The sequence below is a fragment of the Gallinula chloropus genome (assembly GCF_964237585.1).
Source record: "Gallinula chloropus genome assembly, chromosome: 17".
Classification (NCBI taxonomy): domain Eukaryota; kingdom Metazoa; phylum Chordata; class Aves; order Gruiformes; family Rallidae; genus Gallinula; species Gallinula chloropus.
In genome coordinates, this window is record NC_140102.1 from 11342273 (window position 1) to 11366334 (window position 24062).

A 24062-nucleotide genomic window follows, 5' to 3' on the forward strand; every position below is an offset into this window, starting at 1 on the left:
CGCGGGAGAGGGCCGAGGGCCGGCCTGGGCGGCGGAGGACGGGCCTGTCGGACCCCCCCTCACGTCCCGCGGGGGAAGGGCCGCTCACGGCGGGAAGGCGAAGGCCCTCGGCTGCTGGCAGGAGCTGCCGAGGAGACCTCCCCGGGCCCGCGAATGACTTCGTGCCAGCGTGCGGTACGAGGCGGCGGAGAGCCCGACGAGCGCGCTAACGACGCTGCCGGCCGCGCCGCCCGCCATGACCGCAGACGTCACGCTCGGCGCGAAGCACCGAGGGGGTCGCGCTCGCCCCGCCGCTCCCCGCCCTTCTTTCGGCCCGCGCCTGCCCCGCAGCCGCGGCCTTGCGGCGACGCGTCCCCCGCCCGCCGCGGAGTCGGCCCCGGCCCCGCTGCCGCCCGGCACATGGCGCGCACCACGTCCCGCCGCCGCTGCTCCCGTCGGACACCGCCCCCGCGGGGCTGCCCGCCGAGACTGCCTGAGAGCTCTCGGTACGCCCCGAGCCTTTCCTCACCCACCGCGGCGCTCGCAAGGTGAGGTGAACGGCTGGACGGCCTAAACCCGGCGCGGGAACGCGTGGCCGGACAGCGCCGGAGCGCGGCCCCGCCGCCGCCCGCCCGCCTGCCTGCCTGCCTGCCTGCCTTCCTTTTCCAGTCAGGCGTCGCGCGGGGGAGCCCCGGTGCGCGCGCCCGCCGCCGCGCCTGCGCGCGGGCCATTAAATGGGTGCGGGGCGGGCGGCGGAAGGCCCCGGTTACGGCGGCTGAGGAGAGACAGAGTCGGGCGAATAGGGAGAGGGCGCGCGAGCCAGCGCGGAGGGGGCCGGAGCCGCAGCCGCACGAGCGGAGGCGGGCGGGGGACGGCGCCGGCCCGGGGCGCGTGTGGCGCGGAAGGGGGGAGCGAGCGCGGGGCGCCGCCGGGGGGGGGAGGGGGGCGGGCGGGTAGGGGCGAAGCGGAGCCGGTGGCCGGGAGCAGGAAACGCCGCGGGCGGCAGTAAAGGCCTTCGGTGGAGCGCCGTCGGGAGACCCGCCGCCGGCGCGGTGAGTGCGACCGAGCGGGAGCGGGGCTGGGAGCGGCCGGGCCGCCGGCGCAGGTGAGGATCCGCTGAGTCACCTGCTCCGCCGCCGTCCTCCCCCCCAGCTCGGCCCCCGTGCTTTGGGACGGGGCCTCGGCCGCGCGGCGGGCCGCGCTGCCCCCGCGAGAGGTGCGCCCGTCCCCTCCGGGCGCCGCGGGGCCGGGGTGGTGGTGGCGGGGGGGGGGGGGGGGTTGGGTGTCCCGGCGGCCGCCGCGCTCGCCTCGGCCCCGGCGCTCGCCACCTCTCCTCCCGGTCGTGCCCGCGGGGGGATCTTTGTTGTGGCAAAGCGGCTTCGGAGCCGGGCTGCTGCTCGGGGGCGCGGGGCGGGTCCGGCGGGGCTCCGGGAGCGGGCTCGGTATTGCAGCCAGAGCCCCTCAGCTGGGGCGGGGGAAGCCGCAAGTTGGGGAGAGGCGCGGCCGGGGAATGCGTCTCTCTCTCGGCTGTAGCGAAGCTCTAAATAGTTCTGGGCTGGGAGGAAAGTGCCCCCGCCAGGAACGCCTGCCTGGAATCTGACGGCTCCGTTTTGTTCTGCTCAGGTCCGCGGTCAAAGGCTTCGGAGGAACCATGGATAAAAGAGGGGGCATGCCAGAAACGGAAAACGGTGATGCCTTCCCGGAGTTGAACAGAGTCACAGCCAAATACCCACATCGTTACACAAAGGTTGGTGCTCTCCCCTCTCCTCGGAGAGCTCTGCGCGGAGCCGCCGCTCCCGGCAGCGGGGTGGGAGGTGGAGGCTGTTGGGGAGCAGTGAGGTGGAGGCTGGGAAGCCTCTGCCTGCATTAGGACTTGCTGGGTGGTGTGAAATCCTCTAACAGGTTAAATGTGGTGCAGCTGTGCAATCGTGTCCTCGATACACTTCTGATTCCCACCGCCTTATTTTAATACTTGAGCATCTCACAGCATGTGCTGGAGCGATTATGAGAGAGGCTGAAGTATGTTGTTCTACCAGCTTTCTCAAGCTCTTGCCTTTGCAGTTCTAGCTCCACTTCCAGCCATGTTCCCTTAAGCAGTTGACCAAAATGTTTCCTTAGAGTGGATGCCACTTCCTTGGGACATGCAGCATGACAGATCTTATCAGGAGCTTTAAGGTGTTTACTGAGATACCTTCTGTAAACTTGAAATTGCTCACATTTGGCTGCAGGAAGCCTAAGCACTAGGAATCCAACCAGTGTTAAAACTTGAATGTAAGTGCTTTTGTGTAGCTGTGATACCTAAATCTGTGTGTGAGTGGAAGAATAATAGCTAAATAACTCACAAAGATTCCTTCAGTGCTCACTGAGTTTGATCTGCTATGCTGTGGTGTTTCAGGCTCAGAACTTGTTTGGTGTTTTGGTATTGCTGCTGAAATGTGTTTAGGAAAAGTCTAGAGCAGTGGCTGATTCTCCCAGTTGCTGAAAGCTGGGGGAACAGGTGGTCCTTGCTTTGTGGAAATCTATTGAGCTACTTCACAAGTGGCCCAGCCCGTGGAACAGAAGGAGACCGTGTACTGTTGATGACTGTGTTATCTTGCTGGAGGAATTATGAGCTGTTAGGTTCCTAGTAGGTTGTTTTTTTAAAGAAAAAACTTATCACTGTGGCTCTGTTCTGCTGAGATAGCAGGGCTAGCTTATTCTAACTGAACATCAACAATGAGCCACGTACTTCAGAACTGGCAAGACTTACGTGGGAATAGTGTGGCTTCCTAATTCTCTCTTGCCTTCTAATCCAAGATGTAGGCTTAACCTAAATGCAAAGTGTACCACTGTTCAGACCTTGTTATTCAGGGAACTCTGAAGTGAAGGAGAGGAGCTGTTGTTAAACTTCTGCTGTTGGGAAGGTGTTATCTATACTTGCTCAGTCTTGCCCAGCTCCTCTTGAGTAGTAACTGAATGCAGCTCTTGCTTTTTGGGGCAATATTCAGCCAGTCCTGGTGGTGGCTGTACACTGAAACTGGTGCTTCACTTCTGTTAATTCAGTTCCTTGCAGTTTCTGTTCAGGGTAAAGTTGCAGACCTAGTGCCAGAAAGCATCTGGTCTTGTTTATCTCTTGGTTTCCAAGGCAGTCTAAAGTCAAGAAATGCCAGAAATCAATCTGTGTTGAAGTATTTTACATCATCTGTGTGTTGTTTCTTTTTCACAAGTAGCATCTTAAAGCTGTGGTGTGAGGTGCTCATGTAATCAACATTGTAAGCCATTTTCACATGTTCTAATTTTCTACTAATTAGGGATGGGAGGAACATTGTTTCGGGGCATGTGCTGCCCATTTGGAGAGGGGACTGATTTCCTCTAGCAGTTACATTAATTTACTACTAGCAGGAAAACAATTGGCTCATGCTATGAATCTTTCTGAACTGCCTGAATAAAACTGTTTAATGACAGCTAAACACACTTAAAAGTGTTAGTGGTGTGAATTTAAAAACACATAAACACACACTCTGGAAGGGCCAGTGTTAATCTCCTCTCTTCTGAGTGCTGCGTAGCCCCAGCTGTATCTTTTTTTTTTTCTAGCTTGTTGGAAGCACTTGCTCCAAGGGCACACAGTTAATGAGTGAGAGCCAAGAAACAATTCACATTTTCCTCACTTCAGTGGACAAATTGCAGTAGGATCTGATTGAGAGTCTCTGGACTCCCTCTCATGTCCAGCAAAACACTCAGGTCTGGTGATGGACAGTCCTGCTCATACTTGTGAGATCTGCATCAGGCTATGGTAGTGTTACAGCACCCATGTTCCTCATAGATCAAAGTTTATTTTGGGAAGCTGTGGGCAGAGAGGCCAGGCTCCCTCCCTTTATGGAACTCCTTTTGTTGAAGAGTTGTAGTACAGGGTTATGCTTGGAGATATGTGTGTGTCTGCCCATATTAAGGCTTTGTCCAGCTACTGAGCTGCCATCTGAAAACTCTGAAGTATCAGGCTCACATAGCTGATGAACTGATTTTAATCACTCAGGGATAATGATGTAAAAGCTCTAGAGGATACTGTATTCTTGGGAGAAAGGTAAAGAGATTGCCTCCTGCAGTCTGGCTGATGTGTGGTGTCTGCTACTAGGATCCCTTCTGTTTTTCTGCTGATTTCTGAGGAGTCCTGAATCGATTCAGTACTGTGGGGAGTGATGGAGACTAAGGAAGAGTAATCTAGGGAGAATGAGTAAGTTTAATTAGAAAGATGCATCTTCACTGCAGCCACTGTAGTGGTGATTCAAACCACTGATGATCACACCATTAATGATGCTTTTTGAAATGTGGCAAACTGCAGTGAGACTGTGGAGTGAATGTCTCCCTCCCATGACTAACTGCTCAGGGGTGTGCAGTGGTGAACTAAGGACTCTGAAAGCTGGTAGGAAGTGGGAGAACTAAGCAACTTCAGCACTGAGGGTAGAGTGGGTAATTGTGTAATGTATGTTTAAATGTCTTGGAATTGGGGGTGGTCAGTGGCAAGCTTGTCTGGAATTTCCAGACCTACCTTAACTGATGCTGTGGTAATGCTGTTTCACCTGCTGAATCTTGTATAGCACTAAACATGGCAATTCTGATTCCATCTTGAGAACTTGCTATGATACCAATGACATCTGTCTTGCTTCTGAGTTGAACTGTCCAGGGAAATGGATAGGTAAATGTGTGTGATGTGAACAGCCTTTCAGGTGATAACACCTGGCCTGGTGAGCCTTAGTTCTTCAGACAAGTGTTTGGTCAGTGGCCACTGGTAGAAAGAACTAGAAAAAAACCCCCTTGCTGTCTGATGTCAACTTTTCACTGCACTGTTTCTCAGGAAATCAATAAATGTATTGGGAAACTTGAGTTGTCAAAGCAGTAAGTTGAAGAGGCAGTCTGGAATAGATAATTTGGGTCACTTGAATCTTGCCTGGGTGAAAACTGGAACTAACTTCTTGCTTTCTCTAGGAGGAACTGCTGGATATTAAAGAGCGTCCCTACTCTAAGCAAAGACCTTCTTGTCTCTCTGAAAAATATGACAGGTATTTTCTTGATTATACAAAACTATATGCATTTCTTGCAAAACAAAAGGTTAAATAGCAAAAAGCTCTTAGCAAAGAAGTATGCTTATGCTGTATCAACATGTACAAGCTCCAGAGCTTGCTGTGTGACAGTGTTTACAGGAATACTAATCTACTAGGAAAGGCTTAATACTCTAACTAGGAATTTTGTGCTTTGAACAAAGATGATGAGATCCAGAAAAAAAAAAATAGCTTTCCACAACCCAGGGTTTACTGACTTGCAGGAGAAACTGCCAGGAGTATAGGTGGCTGTATAGCACAGCCTGGCTAGGTCATGTTGCAACAAGCTGACTTGCTTGATGGATTACTCTCCCACGTTCACGGTGTGCCTCATTTAAAAATGGTGAGAGTGCTCTTGGCTTTGGTTTCTAAGTTTGCCAAACAGCTGTATCTTCACTCTCCAGATTAATTTATTGTACAGGTATGAGGTAAATCTTTTTGAATGTATAAGAACAGTGGTGTTGGATTGGCTTAAGCTATTTTTCAGTGTACCAGGCAAAGTTCACAGATGATTTTTAATATCTGATGCTGGGTATTACACTTCCTTCCCATTACAGAAAGGATCTAGAATACCATGTTATGAGGTAAAGTATAGTACAGCAAATATGTGGAAGTTTGGGTAGGACAGATGTTGCACTTGTACAGATTGCTGGTCAGCAAGCTCTTGGTACTGCAGCCGTACTGTGAATTATTTATTAGGCTACAAGGAGTAAACAGTCCTGCAATTTTATTTTCATAGTGATGGTGTCTGGGATCCAGAGAAGTGGCATGCATCTTTATATCCAAGTTCAGGAAGAACTTCACCAGTGGAAAGCTTTAAAAAAGATTTGGATTCAGATCGGACTTCCCTTATGCGTAGGATAGTAGGTAAGTGTGTTCTCATGGCACAGGCTCAAAACTGTACATTGTTGGCAAAACTTTTGCTTTGGGGTGTCACATAATCACTAGGTTGGAAAAGACCTTTGAGATTGAGTCCAGCCATACCTGTCCTCTACTAAACCATATCCCTGAGCACCTCATCTACCCATCTTTTAAATACATCTGGGTTTGGTGACTCCACCCCCTCACTGGGCAGCCTGTTCCAATGCCCAATAACTCTTTCAGTGAAGAATTTTTTCCTAATGTCTAATCTAAACCTGCCCTGGCACAGCTTGAGTCCATTCCTCCTTGTCCTGTCACTTGTCACGTGGGTGAAGGGACCAACACCCATATGTCTGCACTCTTAGGTAATTGTAGGTGGCAGTAAGGTCTCCCCTCAGCCTCCTGTTCACTAGGCTAATCAACCCCAGATTCCTCAGCTGTCCCTTGTAAGGCTTGCTCTCCAGCCACTTCACCAGCCTGGTTGCCCTTCTCTGGACATGCTCCAGGACCTCAATGTCTGTCTTGCAGTGAGGGGCAAATGAGACTAAAAGTCCCCTGAAAATTGTTTGACTGTGTGAAATGAGTGTCAAGGACACCTTGGTTGCCCTGACTGTAGTCTGATTTCTGCTGGCTGCTCTCTAGCAACAAATTTAGGTAGCCAGTTATATCCTACAGTGCTTGCTATGTGACGGTGAATGCATGTGTAATAAAGCAAGTGCAGGGGACAATTTCCCTACAATTCCAGGCTGAGTACTTAGATCTAGAGTGGGAGAGCAGGTACTTTCTAGGAGATGGCAATGGTTCCTAAATATCTAACTGTAAACTTTTTTGCCCTCTGTGCTTCTTGTGGTTTCAGCTAGATTAGTTCTTCAAAAATAAACCATGACTGTTTTTTCTCCCAAAAAGCTCTGGGATGGCAGCAGAGCTGTGGAACAGGAAGCTGCTGTACAGATAAGGAGCTCCTATGTACATCAAACTCAGTGCTCTTTGTGTGCTCTTTGATTTGTAGATCCTAGAGAGCGAGTGAAAGAAGATGACTTGGATGTAGTCTTAAGTCCCCAGAGACGAAGCTTCGGAGGTGGCTGCCATGTGACCGCAGCTGTCAGCTCACGCCGGGCAGGGAGCCCCTTGGAGAAGGAGAACGATGGTGTCCGGGTGATCGGTGGCCGTCGGATCGGCAGCGGGAGAATCATCTCCTCTCGGAACTTCGACAAGGACCACCGGGGCGGTGAGAAGGACATCCGGGACTCCAGAGACAGAGACCGCGAGAGGGACTACAAAGACAAGCGCTTCAGGGTTGGTTCTGTCTGCCTGATTGCACCTTAAACCAGGGGGGCTGGACATCCTGCACTAGAAGCAGGGGCAGGCTAAGTGCACACAGCAGTTGAGTGTTCCATGCAAGCAGGCTGAAGTACCTTTATGGCTCAAAGCATGGGCGCTCGCTGCTTCAAAACCTTCAGGAGCTGTCGATCCTTCTGACAGCAGAACTGGGATGCATCTGATGCTCTGTATCTCACAGGCCTCTCCTCTGGCAGGCTTAATAGCAAGATAATAAGATTGATGGCTTGTTCATAATTCTTAACCTAGCAGTTGTCAATAAGCATTGGCTTTAACCTCAGCAAATAGAAGCTTTCAGGCATTTAAAAAAGAACCATAAAGCCTACCTCTCAGGATACAAAACTGGGTGCATACAGGTACTTGCACACCAGTGGCCTTCAGTGTGAAGTTTTTAAACTGTAGAAGCTGGCTGAGTGTGTGTTTACATCTTAAAAAAGCCCTACCACACAAAAAATCAAAACCAGAAATCACCCCCAGAACTGGTATGGCAAGGTTATCATTTGCTTTGGTGGTCAGAGATGAATCTTATGAAATGGTATTTAATGTTTGTTTTTAATATCCCACTTCAGAGGGAATTTGGTGACAGCAAACGTGTCTTTGGGGAGAGAAGAAGGAATGACTCTTACACTGAAGAGGAACCTGAGTGGTTCTCTGCTGGCCCTACAAGTCAGTCTGAAACCATTGAGCTCACAGGCTTTGATGATAAAATTCTGGAGGAAGATCACAAAGGGAGAAAACGTACAAGGCGACGCACAGCCTCACTGAAGGAAGGTAATGGAGACCTGACACAGACTCTGCTTGTCTGCTGGGACAGCATATTGCTGGTGCTTGTCAGAGACCTGAGGAAGTGTAGAGAATACTGCAGTTTGTTAGTGTTGAATTTTAAACTTCCATGGCTTTTGGTCACCCTGAAGCCCAAGACAAGGCCCACAGTTGATCTTTCAGACTGCAAATACCTTTAAGTGATAAACAGCTGTTTTTCCAAAACAAAGGCAGAAGTGAGAGGCTGGGAAAAACCTTGAATGGATGCTGAATGATATCAGGAATTTGTAGGCTGTTAGAAGTGTTTTGTCTGTTTCTATATCCTGCTGGCTGCTAAAGGGTTGGTTTAAGCTAAGATATGCTCTGAGGTACTTGAAGTGGGTTTTTTCTCATAGTAATTACTAGCAGTAGGTAGACTGATTTGGACATCCAGCTGCCAGTAATACATACAGCTTTAAGCTGAATTTGGAGACTGTCTGGATTTGTCTGCTGAAGTCATTTGACTTCAAGTCTACTGTTATTTCCACTGTGAAAGCTGTAGTAAGAAATTCTGTGAGGCAAGAGAGAAGATGCCAACATAGTGCTAGAAATTCCACAGGTGGACAGTGACTTGTCTGGGTTGAGTTGTGCTTTCCCTGAACTGAAAGGTAGTACCATTTGTAGCTATGTCACAGCTTGCCTTTTTTTTTAGCACCTCTGCAAGCTTGTTAAGTGTCTAATATGCCACATGCTTTGCTCCTGCTGAAAGAGTAGGAGCAGTGTCTGTCAAGTCTTGATAGTATTAAGCAAACTCCTGTCAAGTACCAGCTTTCAGGGAGTTGTCTTGCTGGGGGAGATCAAAAGAAGGCAGGAACTGCCAAAGGACTCTTGATGGAGGACCACCAGCAGCTGTAGCTTATTGTAACAGCTCTGCTTAGACTGACACTACATCTGATCTGTGTACTTCTGGGTTGATCAGGATGTGGTTGGCTGCACCTGATTCAATGGCAGCTCTTACCTTCTTGAGGTAGATGACCTTTATTGCAGAAGCTCTGTGTTAGAGCTTAGTGGGCCCTGGTTTCTGCTGTGGCAGGCTGCAGCCAGCACAACAGAAGTGATGAGCTATCACACAGATGGCTGGGTTACTTTGGTCCCCTGCTTCTGACTCCTGGGCAAATGTGTAGCCTCTCAAGCACCATTCCTGCAGGAAATCATCCAGTTCAGTGACTCAGCCATCACTTGATTTCTTTTGAAGGGATAGAATGCAATGGTGGAGTGGCAGAAGAGGATGAAGTGCAAACTGTCCTTGCCAATGAAACTCCAGCAGATCAAGAAGTTCCTCGGGAAGCTGTCTTACAAGAACCGGCTCCAGGAGAGTTTGACTTCAATGAGTTCTTCAACCTGGATAAAAGTGTTCCTGGCCTGGCTTCGGTGAGTGATGGGTTTTTAAAGGCAGGCTGATAACATTAGAAGCATTTTTGCTGCTGATGCATTCAGTGAAGGTTAAAGCTTCTTGCTTTGCAGTAGTTGCTTTGTGCAGTGTGTAAGCCTGAAATGAATTTGCAGAGGTTTTCTTGGAGTGTTGGTGTTATCCCTAAAATGTTATCCCTGGGACTGGCTCCACCTCTAAAGAAAGTGTAGAAGGCACACTGATCACTTTTCCTTTCTTTTGATCATTAGTGAAGACTCAGTCAGCATCCTGGATGGATCATCTTTGGAAGTGTTACAGATAGTTCAGAGAAGGTTCATTGTACAAATCCAATATAGCTGGAAACAACCTTCTGCAGCTAAGTCTGGGAATCACAGCAGATAGGTGTGTGTGCATGCTTCCTGGGAGGCAGTAAGCCTGGAGCTGCCTGGGTATGTAGTTGCATTGCTATCAATACCAGTAATGTGACTGTAAGGATGAGAGGGTTTGAATCTTTATTAAACCTCTCTATAGTGGTTAAATCATTGTTTTAGGAGTATTACAAAGTTGGAAAAACAAATGTGGCTTATTAATTCAGTCCAAACCATGTGTAAGTGACCTTATTGATGTGACTAGTCGATATACTGTGTAGGCCAAGTCACATGTGGGATGCTTCTGATACCTAGGAGCTAGTAAGGAGATGATGATGATGAGTGAGTGCTACTTGCACCACAGATTTCTTCCATTAGTGGAGTTTTACTTCCAGCTGTGACTTGATGGGGATTCTGGCACTGCTGTTGGTGGTGTGCAGTTCTTGAACCTCTGATCTCTAGAAGTAATTGTGGGTGGCTGGTGCTCACTGGTTTTAGTCTGAAAGCTGTGGCTGGTCTGTATCCCCTTCACCCCAGGAAGGGGATGAGCAGGTCCAGCAAGTACTGACTAAGCATGGGCCTGATTTCTAAACTGCTGATGTGTCCCTTCTGGCCTCTCCATCACTAGGAAGAAAAGCTTTTCTTGGCTGTTGTAGATGGTGTAACTGATTAGTAGATAGAATTTGAGTAAAAAAAGACCTAGTGGCATAGAAAGGTGAATGTGTTAAAGTATTCTGAAAGCAAAGAGACATAGTTCAGAAACATTCATGTTTAAAAAGTAGCATCCTGACCTAGTCTTTGTGTAAAAGCTGCATGCATTTAAAAACACTTACACAGTGCCAGTAATTCCACAAATACATAATGGAGAGTTTGTTCTCCCTGTAGAAAATGTAAATGGTGTGCCAGAAAACCCTGAAAATCTGATTTCAGTTTGTCTGCAAGTAAGTGACTCCCTTCAAAAGCAGGGACTTCACAAGGCAAAGTATCTGCTGATGAAACTTGAGTGGGCAGATGTTACAACTTGTCACAAGTGGGTTTCAGGTGACAAGTGTTACAGAGGACTTGTGGTGCTTCCTGCCATAACTGGCTGAATTCTTCTAAATTGTTAGATTCAAACAATCAGAACCAAGTGGATCAATGCAATCTTGTGTTGGCTGTTGTAAATAGTGTTGACTGCCCCTTGTTTTCAGAGAAACAAAGCTGTGGTTCCTTTTGTCTAAAAGCAAATGCACTGCATGGTGAAACTGCCTCAGTGCCCAGTGAGCAGGTGCTTAACTGGGAGTCTGGCAAGATGGGAAGGACTTCAGTTGAATTTTATGATGTGCTGTTCTTGAAATACATGGAATGATTAGCAAAGAAGTAAACAGTTGCTACAGACTGTAGTGACTCCAGACCAACTCTGTCAAGTACTGGTCGGTGACCCCAGGGTCTGCAGGGAGGGAGAAAGTGCTGTGGCCAATGACATGGGCTCATTGACTGGAAATGTAGCCCTCCTCTCAGTCCTAGAATGGCTCAGCCCTTAGCTACTGTCCTCCTCCCCCAGCCTTTGTGGGACATTCACAAGTCAGGGAGCAATCTCTGCACTTCACTGCAAGCACCATCCCTGGCCAGTGCTGGAACTTCATTGAATAAAGACTGCAGAAAATACAACTCATGAGATTGCTCCTTCCACACCTTGGGGCTGGTGGTGGTGGTTGTTGGAACTTGGTTTAATTCTTGTGGCAAATGATTCTGGGTTTTGCATGTCAGCTTTAAAATCCTGTAGCTGATGGTCTTTGGATGTTCTGATTATGCAGTTTTGGTTCTAGTTTTACTCTGAACAAACATTTGCTATACATAAAAGATTTATGATGGGTTATGCTGACTGAGCATACAAATGCTGCCATAGTGGACAGAGAAAAGCAGCCTAATGCTTCTCAGCTCTGGGAGCAGCACCTACTTGTCTGTAGCAGAAGAATCTTGGTTGTGCAGTAAAACTTCTCAAAAAATGTTGCTGGTCTTGCTTCTGTTAAGGCTGTGTATTTTTTTCCATAATCTAGATGATAGAGGACGTGCTGGGGGAAGGTTCAGTGTCTGCCAGCAGGTTCAGCAGGTGGTTTTCTAATCCTAGTCGTTCTGGAAGTCGGTCAAGCAGCTTGAGATCTACACCACATGAGGAACTGGAGAGGCTAGCAGGTAAGACCATAAGACAATACAAGGTCAGATAGCATCCTTCCATATCCCTTCCTACTCATTCAATAAGACCATGGCTTCAGGATAGTGAACTCTCCCACAGTTTAAGCACTTGATGTTCTTTTGGAAGCTCTTAGAATAAGCAGCTTTAAGTTCTTTTTATTTATGTTCTTGTCATGTTCCTGATGACTTTCAGCTGATCTCGGGCAAGGGTGTGAGGCATAACTTTTCAGTGACTTATTGAAGTTGGTTACCAGTGTATGTTCATCTGGAGACATTGGGTTGGTAAACTGATGTAGTAGTGCTCCTGGTTTTGCTGTTTCAGGTCTAGAGCAAGCCATTCTCTCCCCTGGCCAGAACTCTGGAAACTACTTTGCTCCCATTCCATTGGAAGACCACTCTGAAAACAAAGTGGACATCCTAGAAATGCTACAGAAAGCCAAAGTGGACTTAAAACCTCTTCTCTCAAGTCTTTCAGCCAACAAGGAAAAGCTTAGAGAGAGCAGTAAGTGCCTCTTCAGATATTGTCAAGTTCTTGTGATGCAGTATCTCAAGACAAGAGGCTTGGTATTCTGGAAACCTCAACTGCCAAGTCCACGAGTAGGAAGGACTATAGGTTCACTCACACCATTGAAACCCCAGTATTCAGCAGATCTGTTGTGTCAATATCATCATTGATTCTTTTCATCCTCATCACAGGATGACATCAGGACTCTATCAGACAGCTTTACAGGCCAATAATAATCATAAGCTAATACGATGCAAATCTGGAACTGAGTTTCCAGCTTTGTCTGTGGCATTTGCATAAGCTTTTCATACTGGAGACTGGTAATGTCAGGTCTGAAACTGTGGCATTTGAACTCTGGCTTTACCAAAAGTTAATGCAAGCCATTGATGCAAGGATCTATAGTGGATCACGTTGATCTGTTCAGTGTCAGTATCAGAAGAGATCAACAGTGGCTTAAGGATGTCAGTATTTTTTCAAGTGCATACTGTGAGCTTGAGCTTAAGACTTGCACTTGAAATGTAGTGGTCTGCTCACTGTTCAGTGCATGAATTAAATAGTCAACACTGAGCCTACAACATAGTGTAACTAAGACAAATCTGTTCCTAACTTGGCGAGACTTGTGGGATTCCAGAGGACTTAGTCTGTTAGCAGTCACTCTTGCAAGCATTAGCTGCTCTAAACAGAGTTCAGGGCTGACTCCAAACTGAATGTTCAAAGGCATCTCCAAGTTAGGGACTTGCATGTTTGGGCAGGTAGTGTGCATGGAGGGTACACAACGCATGTGCTCTTTGAAACATCGAGGTCTAATTCCAAATTGGCTTCTCTTTGGCAAGCAGCATGTATTGCCATGTAAACTGGGCTGAACAAAAAGTAAGGTCACTGATTTGTGCAAAGCAGGAGAGCATCCAAGCACTGCAGGTATTCTCAAGCATCCAGAATGGGAGCAGGGAGCATCAGCTAAAGGGGAGAACTTTTTCCTTAATTTGACTTAAGTAGAACTAAAAGTCTTCCTGTGTTCTGCATAGTCTGACTTTCCAGCTAAAAGCTTTTAAAACTTTGATCCTCACAAATCAAGAATGAAGGAACAAAATGTGGTGGGGAATCTTCCATTCACTCAAAGTGCCTGATGTGGGTTCTCTACTCCCATGAACACTGAGTGTTTCTCAGGTGGTGTGGCGTTTTCAGGTCAATCCCTCTCCAACAACATCATGCTTTTCCTTGTGTTCCATACTGCATGTCTGCATCATTGTTTCTTTTCTACGCATTCTTGCCCAAATTCCTCGTAAATCTTACTATTTTAGGCCAACATCTGCTGCAGCAACCCATGGCATGCTCCTGTCTCCTCTTCCTTCTCTCTTAAGGCGTCATACCTTGTGATGTGTGTCAGCTGATCCATAAAGCATGTCTAGCCTTGATGTTGGGCATCAGTAGACTTTTATACATGTATACATAGGAAAAAAGTACTGCTTAACATCCATAACTTGTTCTGGTTGTGCCCATGAAGCCTTTCTACAGGGCCTTTAATTTCTGAGCAAAAAAAAAATCTCCTTAACTTGGTGCACACCAAACTAAATGTGCAACCAAGTCACCAACGTTTCTAAACTTTCCAGGTATGTATTGTCTCTGCTTAGGGTAGCTTCAGGCAGTTTGTTGTGCACCCTGTGGCTGTAACACTCTGATCTCCTGGAGTATAACACAAATGGAAGTTTTTTGACTTGAAAAAGAACAAACTTGGTTGTTGGGTGATTTATTCTCTGTTAAGAGCAGGTGAAGTTGTAAAATGTAGTGATGACATGTCTTGCAGATATGTGAAAACTAGTGAGTACTTATCAGCTGAAACCTGATCAGGTTCTTGTGGAGTCATTCATGCCTGTAGCAGAGCATGGCAATGCTCCTGCTTTGGTTATTAGAATATAACCTAAGCACAGCTCAGATGGGGTTTGACAGCTGGTGTGGATATCAGGAGATAAGTTTTTCAGCTGTTCCCTGTTTTCAGACAACTTGTATTCAACACCTGCACGAGAATTAGGAGCTCATTTGTGAACAGCAAAGGGTGGTTGACCAGTGTTTCTCCTGTGTTTCTCAGCACATTCAGGAGTTGTACTTTCAGTGGAAGAAGTTGAAGCTGGTCTAAAAGGCTTGAAAGTGGATCAGGAGGGAAAAATTGCTACTCCATTTATGGCTGAGCAAATGGAGGAAGCACTGAATGTTGCTGGCTCCAGACAGATCAAGAAAGATGGAGATATGACTGCATTTAACAAACTAGTCAGCAGCATGAAGGCAAGTGGGACCCTACCTTCACAGCCCAAAGTCAATGTAAGTAGCAGACACCTGGCTCTCCTGAACTGTGCCAAAACATGGGGAACAAAGCAGAAACTCCCTGCATGACCCTTCTGGTAGTCAAAGCTTGAGTGTTGGGTACAGCAGCATGATACTAACTGCAGGCATACACCTAGAATGTTGCTGCTTCAAAGGGAAAGCAAGGGAGGTGTATCTCCTACTACACAGGATGTTTTGCTTAGCTTAAGTTCAAGCACAGAAGAATGTTGGGCACTATCTGAACCTTACTTAATAAAACCAAATCCCTGTGTAGAAAACATGCTGCCTGTGTTTTGCAGGCATCAATCCACTCTGGGGAAGGCTTGTTAGTGTTAGTTTGGCTGCCTCAGTGCTGATACTAGAAGGCATCTCTACTAAAATGGTTGTAGTATGGGTACAATTAACACTTAGTAAAGATGCCTGAGTTTCAGGTGACTTCTTTTAATAGAAGTGAGTGCATAATCTAATATTTTTAGTTGTATTTTAAAGTAATTTGTACTAAAACCTAAATGCTTGTTGGCTGAAAGAGTCATATTAAACAACAGATGATATGAAGCTTTAGACTGGGAGAGACTGTAGTATGAAATTTCATCTGGCCACTAACTGCTTAAACAGTATGTTTGGCTGAGAAGCTGTTGATAACTACTGGCACCATAAAGTATTTCTAAGAACTGAGCAAGTTCAAAGCAGGTGTTTTTTCCTGCTGAACCATACCCAAGGACTTTGTCTCATCCCACTTGACTAAAAGATAGTGAAGAATGTAAATTTGTCTGAAGTTTGCAGGCTAACATGAATTTTGGTGCAGAGAAGAATAGCCTAAATAATTTCTCAAATAGAAGAACACTGTTCAGTTTGTGCATAGCTGCAGCTGACCACTTAGCCCAATGCTTCATCTCCACTTTATGCAATTATATAAATCAATATATCTTGCTCAGACTTGAATAAGGCACACTGAGCTACCTATTTGCAATCTAGCACTAGGTGATTTGTCGCTGGTAAGATCGGTGAGCCAGCTCAGCCCTTTGCTTGAATCACATTTGCTGGTTGTGTAAACTATGGTTCCAAGAGAATGTGAGAAATCATTTCTGTCAGACAAACATGGGTCATGCCTTAATGAGTCTGTTTGTTGTATCTACGTTGAATTTACAGCGGTTTTGTTTCCTTAGCAGAGCCTTGAGAGCCATTTGATGTCACCTTCAGAGATGCCAGGCCAGCCCCTATCAAAGAATATTCTGCAGGTATTTCGTTTTGGGTGGGGGGAAGTGCCTAAAATCATATCCCCAATGGGAAAACAAACATGATTTGACAACACGACCTTTAAGGCAATTATGAGGTCAGTAGTCAGACATGGCTCCCTATAGAAGAAAGAACTATTCCCTAGTACAGCTTGCTTACAAACTTGTCGTGCCATTTCCCATGATGACAACTTGAACATAAAAAGTCTGGCTGAAGTGCCTGCTTGTAAGGGCTGTCCTAAATTGGCATATCTAGTTACACAAGTCCTCCTTGTCTCTACCTTGCTATAAATAGTGTATCCTGTAGCATAGTAAAATGAGCTCATTTGTATAAATTGCATTGTCTTCTCAACATTCTTTCATTACTTATTCTTAGGAACTTCTTGGTCCACCCATTACCAGACCAGCTTCATCGAATGTCTTAAGTGGCCTGATAGGTGGTTTGGAACCTGCACCCTCTCTACTGACACAAAGAGCACCTTCTCCACCTATTCCACCAGTGTTTCCAACTCGAGCTGCCTCTGCTGATTACCTGCGCCACAGGATATCTTCACCCATTGGTGAGCCTGGCTGCAGAACAGCTTTTATGACTTGAGTTCCTTTTATAGACTGCTTTACAGGAGAATAAGAACTTCCTGGCACTTGGTGGGCAGCTAGATCAGTGTCTGCCTCTTGTCTCCAAGATGTCTCTATTTTCTAGTCTCTGATATTAGTCTCCAGAAAATGTAGAAGTTTGTGATGGATCAACTACACTTCACAGTAAAGTCTGGTGTGGAGAGATACACTCATACTGTATAAAAATCAGTGTTCAGGGACTAATAGGCCATTTGTGTTGCAAAGCAGTACTGGTAGCCTTCCTGCAGCCTGGTGACTAGGAAGAGACAAAGCTCTGTGTAGGCTTAAGGGTTGAGCTGAGAGTCTTCACAAGGAAACCTCAATTCCATGTAGAATTGTTTAACTTGGGGGCGTACACTGTGAATATTGAAAGCAATGTAGTTCATTTAAAAGTAACTGTTGAATGTTCTTTAGGTTTTGGACAAGGTTCTCAGCAGCTGCTTGGTGATCCCTTTCCAGGTGTAAGGAAGCCCATGAGTCCAGTTGGTGCCCAGGTTAGATGAAATGCTTTTGCTTAATGTGTGTCTGTCTCTTACCATGTGGTCCAGAGCAAACTTGTGGAAACACACACTTGCCTGTTCTGATGCTTCAGCTGAATTAAGGGCACTCTGAGTGTGAGGATCCAAGCCTAACTTAGCACAGTTTCAACTTCATTGTGATTGGATCCATCATAGAGTACCTCAAGTACAAGACTTTGAAGCTTCTGTGGTCTATCAAAATGCAGATGGCTGTTAGTGGGCAGACACTTTGCAAAGACATTACTAGCCATAGCAGTAAATCTTTATCTTAAACCTGTACAAGTTGTGACTTGTGGTTTTGTTTTGGTTTTTTTACCACTCTACATCAGATGAGCCCCTTGGAAATACAGCAAGCTGCCCTGGAGGGACTCACATTACCCCATGAGTTAGCCATACAAGCAGCAAATTTCTATCAGCATGGCTTTGGTAAACCACAAATGGACAAAGGCAGAGATGGCTACAGAACCAGGTGAGTGTCTGGCTGCAAAATCAAAGGGCTGTGCTGTCAGCTGATTTTTGAATGTGTCTTTCACTAGAAATTGATAACTGTGACTCAATCTTATATTGGCTCTTGGCCTTCTGTGCCAAGAGTAGAGCTGCTTCTTACTGACCCCCTGTCCCTTAACAGGCAGCAGCGAGTGGCTAAATCACCTGCGCCAGGACACAGAGGGAGTGCGTCTTCCCCAGCCCCGGCAGCGTCGGTTACGAGCATGGTCAGTACTGCATGTGTAACAGCTGTACCTGTCTGCAGGGACTGGACTACAGCAGCTGCAATTGGTGGGGAAAAAGGGAGGCTGCAGAGTTGTTCAGTCATATTCCTGTTGTGTTGCTGGCCACGTGATGCAGGAATGAATTAGGCTTCATTCTTAACTCTGTCTTCACTTTGTAAAAGAGCCTTTTCTGACCCCTGTCTTAGCTAAAAACAAAGAAGCACCATTAATATTAACCTTGACCTGGTCTTCTGAAACCAAAAAGGTAACAGAAAACTCAGGCCCTCGTAATTTGGTACTTAAGTTTTTGGAAGATGAGTGCTGAAGGCCATTAGCCATTTCAGAGAACATTGCTCTTTGGATACTGACTGAAGTGTCTGTAGGTTGAAATACTACCTAGGAGCTCTAGCATCTCTGAAAATAAACAGTCTCAAAGCCAAGCTGTTGCCTCGCTGCCCTCAGTGCTATGTAGGCTGTTGCTTTGATCTAAACTTTCTACTTAATCAGTTGAGTACTTGCTTGCAGCTCAGGACTAGCAGACTATCAGCTGCTAAATCAAGCAAGTACTTCTGTTTGTATACCAAATGTGAGTGGCTTCCACTGGTGCTGTAACTTAGGGGGACAAAATATGAATGTAGCAATTGTTCATTGCCTGTCCAAGAGCCCTGAGTTAATGCAGGTGAGCACTCTGTAGGAGCTGCTGTTGAGCTCCTGTTCTGAACCAACAGCTGTGACTTAATACAGCTCATCTATTTTGTTTAAAGCCTGCTAAGGTCCACTCAACTTTAAGAACATCTGCTGGCTTTAACAAAGGTAATAGACTTCTGTGAAAGGCACAGAAGTGCTTAAACTACAGAATAAAGTTATGAAATGAGGTGAAGTGAAATCATGGGCACATGGATTTGAGAGCTCGAAATGGAAAGGATGTGCTGGAATTGGTGTCCACCCACAGCTGAGATAGTGTGGCCTAAATAATCTGCACTGAGTAAGGCATTGCTGCTTACTGTGTTCTCTGCAGCTGTCTCCTTCCTTTACACCTACCTCGGTGATTCGCAAGATGTATGAGAGCAAGGAGAAAAGCAAAGAGGAGCCAGTGTCTGGGAAAATGAAAGTTGGTGATGGTAAAGATGAAAATCAGAGACCAAATGAAGGTATTGTAATGGCTTGAAAATAACACCCATGAGATATGGAATAAAATCAAAGAGCTGCAGCATATAATATGCCCAGGCTAACTTTAGACATTCCCCCTTTGTGGGTACAAATGGGGTGTAGACATGAGCCTATAATAAGAGGAAGGGTTAGCACTATGGAGGGGGGATGAACTTCCAAGTCTTCTAGCCTGCTGGGTTTAACCCTGTCTCTTCCTTATCTGACAGTGTGGGAGCAATAGTAACACTGAGGCCTGGGCCAGAACTGTGTCTTTGACTGGTCTTCATGAATCAACATATTAACAATAATGCTCTGTGTCGCTCTACTCCACTAATTGAATAGAAGGAACTACTGGTCCTCTTGAGACACTGTAACTGAACAATCAGAGCTGAGACCAATTAAGTGCTCTCAAATGTAGCAGGTTGAGGAAGTGTTTTGTCACCCTGACTGGTGAGAGTGGCTATTAAAAGGAAATGCTCAATACCAGTTGCCTGCCCAGCAAGACTGACATACCTCATTGCTGTGACACTGTACTTTGATACTGGTGGCTTGCAGTTCCTGTGATAGCTTTCTTTTTAGCACTCCCAACTACTCCTGCTATCTCAACTGGTAGCAGATGACTCAAGATATTGTAGGCCTTGTTTTAATTGATCTAGATGGTCTGTGGAAGCAGCTTCTTGAGGTGTTTTTCTGTTCCAAGTCTTGCTAAGCTATGTCAGACATGGAAGGCTTCCCTGAACCCCCAGACACATCTAAACTGAGAAAACACTTTGGGCTAGATGGCTGGCACAGCTCCAACTTTAAATTATCTTGTCTATGGTGGCTCCCTTGTACCTCCTGTCTCCTTTGGGACTGACTCATCCATGCTGCCAGTTCAAAATGTCTAAGAAAGGAGAAATAAAAATGCAAAGTGGAGTTAGTGTTGATCTGACCTGATTTAAGCTTGCTGCCAAGGGATTTCTGTGGAACATATTCCTTCTCGTTACTGTTTTGAAATAATTTGGCTAAAAGCATCCAGGAAAGATAGATGCTTACTATTAAGTATGTATATGACTAAAGTTCAGCTAGTCCTGGAATCTGGCTGTCAAATCCAGTTATTAGCTTTAACTCTCATTAGCGTAACCTCTAGCTGTGGACGATAATAGTTGTATTCAATTCTAGCTACAGATAACCTACTGTCTAGTTCTCTGGAGAATGCAGATCAAGAACCTTTGCCCACCTTAGGTACCAAACTACCTGCACTGCAACGCTCTGCATGTTCCACACCTCTTACCCAAGCAAATCGTTGCACCAAAGAGCAAGACTACAGGCCTAAATCAGCTGGTAGAAAGACTCCTACAATGGCCTCCCCAGTCCCAGGAGGCCCTTTTCTTCGTCCTGTTCATCAAGTACCCCTTGTTCCCCATGTACCAATTGTACGACCTGCTCATCAACTGCACCCAGGATTGGTCCAGAGAATGCTGGCACAGGGGGTTCATCCGCAGCATCTTCCGCTCCTGCAAGCAGGTAATCCATACATCTTTCCTTTAATGCATGGTCTGTATAGGACTGACTGTGTTAAGAGTACAGACTGATGCTCCTTACTGGTGATGCTTATTTAAAACCAGGCAATAAATTCCAACCCATCTAAATATATAAATGTTGGTTTTGCTTTCAGCTCTTTATGCTTATTAGGTAAGAAGTTGCCTCACTCTTGTTCAACAGGTATGCTTCCTCCTGGAATGGACCTGTCTCACTTGCAGGGAATATCTGCTCCCATCCTTGGCCAACCTTTCTACCCGCTACCAACAGCCAGCCATCACATCTTAAATCCACGCTCTGGGACACCTTTGCAGCTAGCAATGATGCAACAACAACTACAACGATCAGGTAGGCTACAATGTAAAGTGGGAGTGTGAGTTTGAGAACCCCGACCAGCCTGCTGTGGGTGCTGTACTTGTTGGCCTGTGTCAGCACACTGGGCTAACAGGAAGCTGCTCTGGTGATTTAGGTGTCCGTGATCACTACTCTTGTGTGGGTGTTAGAACACTTCACTTGGACATGTTCTGTTTCAGGATCTGTGTCTCTAGCTGCCTGTTGCAGCATGGGTACAGTCTTTCCTTCCTTGCTGTGTGAGAGGCCACCTGTGTATCTCAAAATACTGTCTCATGCTGATCTTCCAGTATGGAGCACTAGCAAGCGAATCAACATGCAGGGTCTGGATTTTCCAGGGCTGATAGGATAAGGAAAGGCTGCATTCAGCTCACATGCCTGATCAGGTGGTTGCTGTAGGGCAGATCTGTCAGTTGCACATGTTCCTGCACCTCTAACAGCTCTACATTTCACAGGCACAGGAGCGCAGGGATCACCCGCTGGTGCACAAACAACCCCTCAGAATGTGCTGTCTCGGACTGGATTATCTCATGGGCACACACAGCTTGACCATCGCCCCAGCCAGAGAAGTGGCTCTCCCATTGGCCTTGCAAAATGGTTTGGTTCAGATGTCTTGCAGCAGCCTCTCCCTTCCATGCCCTCCAAAGTCATCAGCGTAGATGAACTGGAATACCGGCAGTGAACAGTGACCACTGGGTGGGACGCTCACAATTCTTTAGACTGGATTAAGATGTCCATAGTCAGGACTTCACCTCTGTTTGGGTTTTTTTGGCTTTTATTTTTAGCACTCTGTGCAAAATTTCTTTTTGAGAGACTAAAGCACATGGCACCTGTCCTGGTCTCATGTCTGCATCAAGACTAAAGGATCCATTATGGCTTGAATAGTGAAGCCTGAAGAAATTTAGATGCAAGACAAAGCCAGTTTAATCCTGGAAGTGTCTATTTTTTGTTTTTGTATGATATGTGAATGAAGTGCTGATATTCTCTAGTGTAGAGGTAGCAGCTATGGATTCCTCCTGCAGAAAACTAAATGTATAGACCCTTGTGTACAGACTTGTGTATAAATAATCTTTTGTATATACACACACATAGAATAGCCTTTTTGAATCTATACAGCTGTACATAAGAGTAGCTGGTAAGTTGAGCTTTAGTTGTGCCTATGGTTTGGATATTTCTCCATTGTACGTGTGGGACTTTCTTTAAGATTAAAGTTGCATATCCTAAGTGTGAGTGAACAGGATAAAGTTGCTTTGCCTTTTCTCGCTGCTCATCTCTTCTAGGTCTCCCTCTCACATCCTTCTGTCACGTACTGTGCACTCAGTGTAGCTAAAGTGTCAAAGTAAAAAGCCCACATCTTGCTGTCTGTATAACAAAGGTCTGATTCCTTGTGTGTAAGGCGCTTGCCATCAGATAAGTTGGTTGTAGTCTTCAAACAGCCCTGAGGATTGGACCTGGTACAGAAGCGGTAAAGCCAGATCTTCAGTCTGCCATAAGCAAAGAGACTGTACGTACCTCCCAGTCACAGCTCTTTCAGAAGGGCTGGTGCTGGTCCCTGTTTAGCTGCAGTATTTTCCTTGTTTTAGTCTTTCCCAACCAGTTACTGGAGGTCATCAAAATGGAGCCTTTGAATCCTCACCCTTCAACTCCTCAGTCATAGCTGTGGTACGTTCTGTGCTGCCTTCGGTTCTCTATGGAAGGGAGTCCCAAGAACTGTCCCTGATCTAGTGTGTCTGCTGATGCAGTTACTGTGAAACTTGCCTTTGGAGTCTTGTTCTGTGGCTTGAAAGGGGGAGGATGGGGGTAGTTTTGTGATCTTACTGTGTATATTTGGTTTTAAAATACTATGTTCCTTTTAAGCCTGTTTCACTTTCCTGAGCAGTGTTCTCTTCCATCCTTTGGCTGCATGGTTCCTCACTTCACTTCCTCACTCGTGTCGAGTCTAGTACTGCTGTCATGTCCTCTCTCTAGCTTAGGCCGTTGTGCTCTTTTTAAAAAGGTGAAAGCAAACCCACATTTCTCACAGACTTGCTCTTTCTTAAGTCTCACTGAATGCAAAACCAGCAGCAGAAAAAACAAAAATCACTTGACTGTATGGTAACAATTGCCAGCATGCTGTGGTGGGTTTGTTGCAGTCCAGCAGAGACAGTGTTGTACAGAAATAGCAAGCGGAGATCTCCAATGTGGAATCTGCTGAGGGTCTTCTAGTGGTTGTTCCTGCAACAATCTGTGTAAAACATGCAATCACCAGCTGGTCCTTGTAAGACTGTTTTCGTACTTTTTTTAACTTGACACTTTCCCAGTAACATTCTGTAAATAAAGTTGATTCTACCAGCTGTCTGTATCAACTGCTCTTGAACTCAACTCTTGTCAGAATATTGATCAACTCTTGTGTATGCTGAAGTTACCTACAGGTACTTTCAACTTCTCTTCAGTGTGGGGGAGAGCAGTCTGCTCTGAAGGCAACTGGCCTCCCTGAAGCAATGCACTGGAGTTGCTGAGTTTAAATGTTTTTGTACAGCCACAGATTCCAGGCTGCTAGAAGAATTCATGTAACTAATTGGCCCTGATGTAGGGCTGAATGAGGTTTGCTGTTCATAGCTTCTACTCTAGCCCTTGTGCTGAAGGCTGACAGCCCCAGCACAGGTGCAGGAGTTGAGCTCCCTGGCAAGAATCTACATCTAAGCTTAGAAAAACTACTGGGGGAAAATGCTTTCATACCAAGCAGAGTCGCACCCACTGCTCCAAGGATTTAGTGCTTGAATGGGTATCTGCAATCACTGTACTTCTCCCTTCACCATGAGGTGTGGGTTTGACACATTTAAGTAGGCACCTCTGCTTTTTAGAGGAGAGCAAGTGCTAGAGCCTAACAGTTGCTAAGCTTCTAGCTTTCTATGAAAAAGCAGTAGGACTGCTGCTTTGAGAGCAGCCTGCTTCTCTGGTGCAACTAACTTGATTTCTCTTTGCAGGAAATTGTTAAGAAAGCTTAAAACACCTAGTTTACTCAAACTGAGAAAGTGACTGTTTGCAAGCAGAACTCATTTCCACAACTGCAGGACTATTCATAGCCTTAAAGTATTCAAACAAATACATTTCAAATTAAAGCAGCCAGAACTAGAACTCCCTGTCCTTTATCCAGTTTTGTAATATAGAACTCTCCAGCCTCTGCTTTTTCATGTTTTGTTCTAATTTAG

At 46.1% G+C, this 24062-nt stretch overlaps 1 protein-coding gene across 1 annotated transcript; it reads left to right on the forward strand.

The window, feature by feature from the left end:
- The first annotated feature begins 962 nt into the window (after window positions 1-962).
- On the forward strand, window positions 963-23202 carry EIF4ENIF1 (eukaryotic translation initiation factor 4E nuclear import factor 1). Its single transcript, XM_084272114.1, has 19 exons — window positions 963-1031; window positions 1603-1726; window positions 4942-5015; window positions 5794-5921; window positions 6925-7211; window positions 7823-8024; window positions 9250-9425; window positions 11813-11948; window positions 12271-12450; window positions 14540-14769; window positions 15939-16010; window positions 16384-16567; window positions 17037-17116; window positions 17470-17609; window positions 17769-17853; window positions 18869-19001; window positions 20167-20505; window positions 20704-20868; window positions 21312-23202. The coding sequence occupies exons 2-19, from the start codon at window positions 1631-1633 to the stop codon at window positions 21551-21553; spliced, it is 2949 nt and encodes a 982-aa protein (XP_084128240.1). The 5' UTR covers window positions 963-1031; window positions 1603-1630; the 3' UTR covers window positions 21554-23202.
- The last annotated feature ends 860 nt before the right edge of the window (window positions 23203-24062 follow it).